The 2,856-nt window shown below is 64.8% G+C and overlaps 1 protein-coding gene across 1 annotated transcript in view; it reads left to right on the top strand.

Annotated features, from left to right (window-relative positions):
• Positions 1-2,656, top strand: part of CD247 (CD247 molecule) — a 57,773-nt gene extending 55,117 nt beyond the window's left edge. Inside the window, exons 6-7 of the mRNA XM_025044010.1 lie at positions 577-639; positions 1,724-2,656. Of these exons, the coding sequence (XP_024899778.1) occupies positions 577-639; positions 1,724-1,789 (129 nt within the window). The 3' untranslated portion in view covers positions 1,790-2,656. The remainder of the gene's footprint in view (positions 1-576; positions 640-1,723) is intronic.
• Positions 2,657-2,856: the final 200 nt, after the last annotated feature.

Raw genomic sequence — 2,856 nt, forward strand, 5'->3', positions numbered from 1 at the left:
GCAGGTCGGATCGGTCACCACGAATGACAGTAATTACTAAGTGTCTAACAGGGGTTCAGTGCTGGGGACCACAGGGCCCCGCGTTCCCAGTGCCTCCAGAAGTCCTGGAAGGTGACAACACAGCATGGCCCCTTCTGAGCAGGGCTCCGCACAGGACGCCTGGGCGGTGCTTGGTCAGTTAAATGGCCTCGTTTAATTTCCATGGTAATTAATTTCCAAGGCACACGATGAGACACGTGTGCCTTGCCAGGCATAGGAGGTTCAATGTCACACCCAAGGTCACGTGGATAGTAAATAGGAGGCCAGAGCTCGTGACCACTGTGGAGCTGCCATGACCAGCAGCTTCGATGACCAGCCAGATCAAGGGCTGTGGGACGCCCGTGTGTTCCAGCAGCGGGCGTGGGGGCTGTTCCCGTGAGAGCAGAGCAAACCGGGCCCTTTCGGAGCCAGGCCTCACCTTGCTCTGCAGGGGCTACTGTCCGACTGGTGGCCTCAGGGCCCTTCTCTCCCAGGGCCGGGAGTGCTGGCTGGGAGACAGGCACCTCGCCCTGTGGGGGCCTCTGCGGACCGACTTAGCCTTTTCTCGTCTCTCCCCAGAACCAGCGCCGGAGAGGGAAGGGGCACGATGGCCTTTACCAGGTGAGCGCGGTGGCCTCAGGGTGGCACTGTCGAGACGGGCGACGTCAGGTGCCCATGTCCGGCTTGCTGGCAGCACCAGCTCTTGCCAGCAGCTGGGCAGGTTGGGCCTGGGGTACCTGTTCAGACCCCCGGTGGCTCCTCGTGCAGTCAGTCCTGCAGCAGGCCTGGGGACCCCCGGCACTGGGCACAGCAGCCGCCCAGGGCTGTGCCGTGTGGCCCTGAGGGCAGATGCAGGCCAAGGACGCCACGCTGCCACGTGCGGCCTCTCCCTCCACTGCCCAGGCCCCTAGCACAAGCCTCGCTCTGCCTCGCATCCTCAGACCTAGTAAGACGGCAGGATGGGCGGGAAGACTGAAAGGAAAAAAATCAAGAACAACAACTTTGGAAAGGACACTGTGGTCAGGGACGTGGCCGATGCAGGGCAGTTTTGGAAAGGTCACTGTGGTCAGGGACGTGGCCGATGCAGGGCAGTGTGTCACGCACACCGAGCCCGGCTCGCCTGCTGGGGATGTCCCACTGCTCTCTGACCCTAGGCTCTGCCCAGGTTGCCTGCTCCACTCACTCCAGCGTGGCAGGCTGCGCGTCTTGCCTCCCGCTGCTCTCTGGCCACCCTGGGCTCTGCCCAGGTCACCTGCCCCACTCACTCCAGCGTGGCAGGCTGCGCGTCTTGCCTGGGCTCAGTGACGTCACGAGGGCCACAGAATGTGGCCGCTGCTCATCTGTCTCTGGGACCCGGGAGGGAGGCGCAGCAGCGAGATGGGGTCCAGCCCGCCCGCTCCCTGACGGAGAACAGAACCATGGTGCTGTGGCCTGGGCAACGCCGCCCCTCCCCGCACCGCGTCTGGCGGACAGGAGGCTGGCTCGGCCAAAGCACGGCGGCACCTGGCACTTGGGAAGCTGGGAAGCAGGGGACAGTTTTGCTGGGAGGGAGTGCCAAGGCCACGCCCAACTGACAGAACCATCAGCCCCTGGCACGAAGGCCACGTCTCCTGGGCGGGTGGGCACAGGCTGTGCCGCAGACACCTGCTGGCTTGTGCCCTACGGGGCTCCTGACCTGCTGTCTTTACTCATTTGCTTTCCCCAGGGGCTCAGCACAGCCACCAAGGACACCTATGATGCCCTCCACATGCAGACGCTGCCCCCTCGCTAGCAGCTCAGGGATCCCACACTCACTGGCCAGCCCTGCAGGCGTCCAGATGGTTAGAGACCCAGGAAAAGCGTTTACGGCCCAGCTCGCTCGTGTTTCTCCACCACCAAAGTGGATGCTTCAAGCTGTGACATTTGGTCCCGTCCAGTCCCAGACTGTCAAACACAGGGTGTCGTCCCCGGGCTACGGCCGGTCCTGGAGGAGCCCACTGCGAGTGCGACACGTTCCGTCTTCTCGGTCGCTGGGGACCGTGGCTCTTACCTGGAGGCGGGCACACCCCGCACAGCCCAGTCGTCAGTCCTGTGCTCTGCGACGTCCCCAGGGGAACCCCAAATGTTAGCGGTCTGCGCTGCTCTGTCGGTGTTTGAGTGGCTTCGCTCCTGCTGTAAATTTGGCGTCTGCTGTCGACTTTCTCCTCGTTTCTCGGTAGCTTGTCATTGGGCCAAGGGGCTGTGCTTCCCGGGGCAGGTCGGGCGTGGGGGGGATGGGACAAGCCCCAGCGGGTCCGGGTCCGCAGCGGCCAGAGCGCTTGGGAACCTGGGAAGGCCGTGCCAGAGTCCCGGGCACGTGCCCTCCCCTGGGGACTGACAGATGAGCAGGCTGCCCCGCCCTCCGGAGAAGCGAGCTGTGAACAAGCAGTGTCACCGCAGCATGGACTGAGCGGGGTGGCAAGGCCACGTTCACCTCACAGTGACGGCAGGACAGACCCAACACAGTGAGGGCGTCGAGGGAGACGCCCCGGCCGGCCGCTGGGAGCCCGCAGCGCAGCAAAGGGCTCACGGCCCGGGTGGACACCTGTCCGCCCTGCTGGGGTTCGCTTTCTGCCACTCTGCTACAGCCTTCCCTGCACAATAAACGCCTCGGCGAGAACGCTGCCTTCCCCAAGCTGTCTGTCGGCCGTCGGGCCTGGGATGGCGATCTGGCCCCCAGGAGCCGGCCTGTGGCCTCGGAGGCCGCGCAACCGCCCCTTCTCAGAACGGGGTGGCCCAGGCTGCTGGGGCCGTGTCTGGGCCAGTGGCTGTGCCAGGCAGGATGGGCCAGGCCTCGTGGGCATCGAGGGGGAGGGCCAA

Source organism: Pteropus alecto, unplaced genomic scaffold (assembly GCF_000325575.1).
Source record: "Pteropus alecto unplaced genomic scaffold, ASM32557v1 scaffold101, whole genome shotgun sequence".
NCBI classification, from domain to species: domain Eukaryota; kingdom Metazoa; phylum Chordata; class Mammalia; order Chiroptera; family Pteropodidae; genus Pteropus; species Pteropus alecto.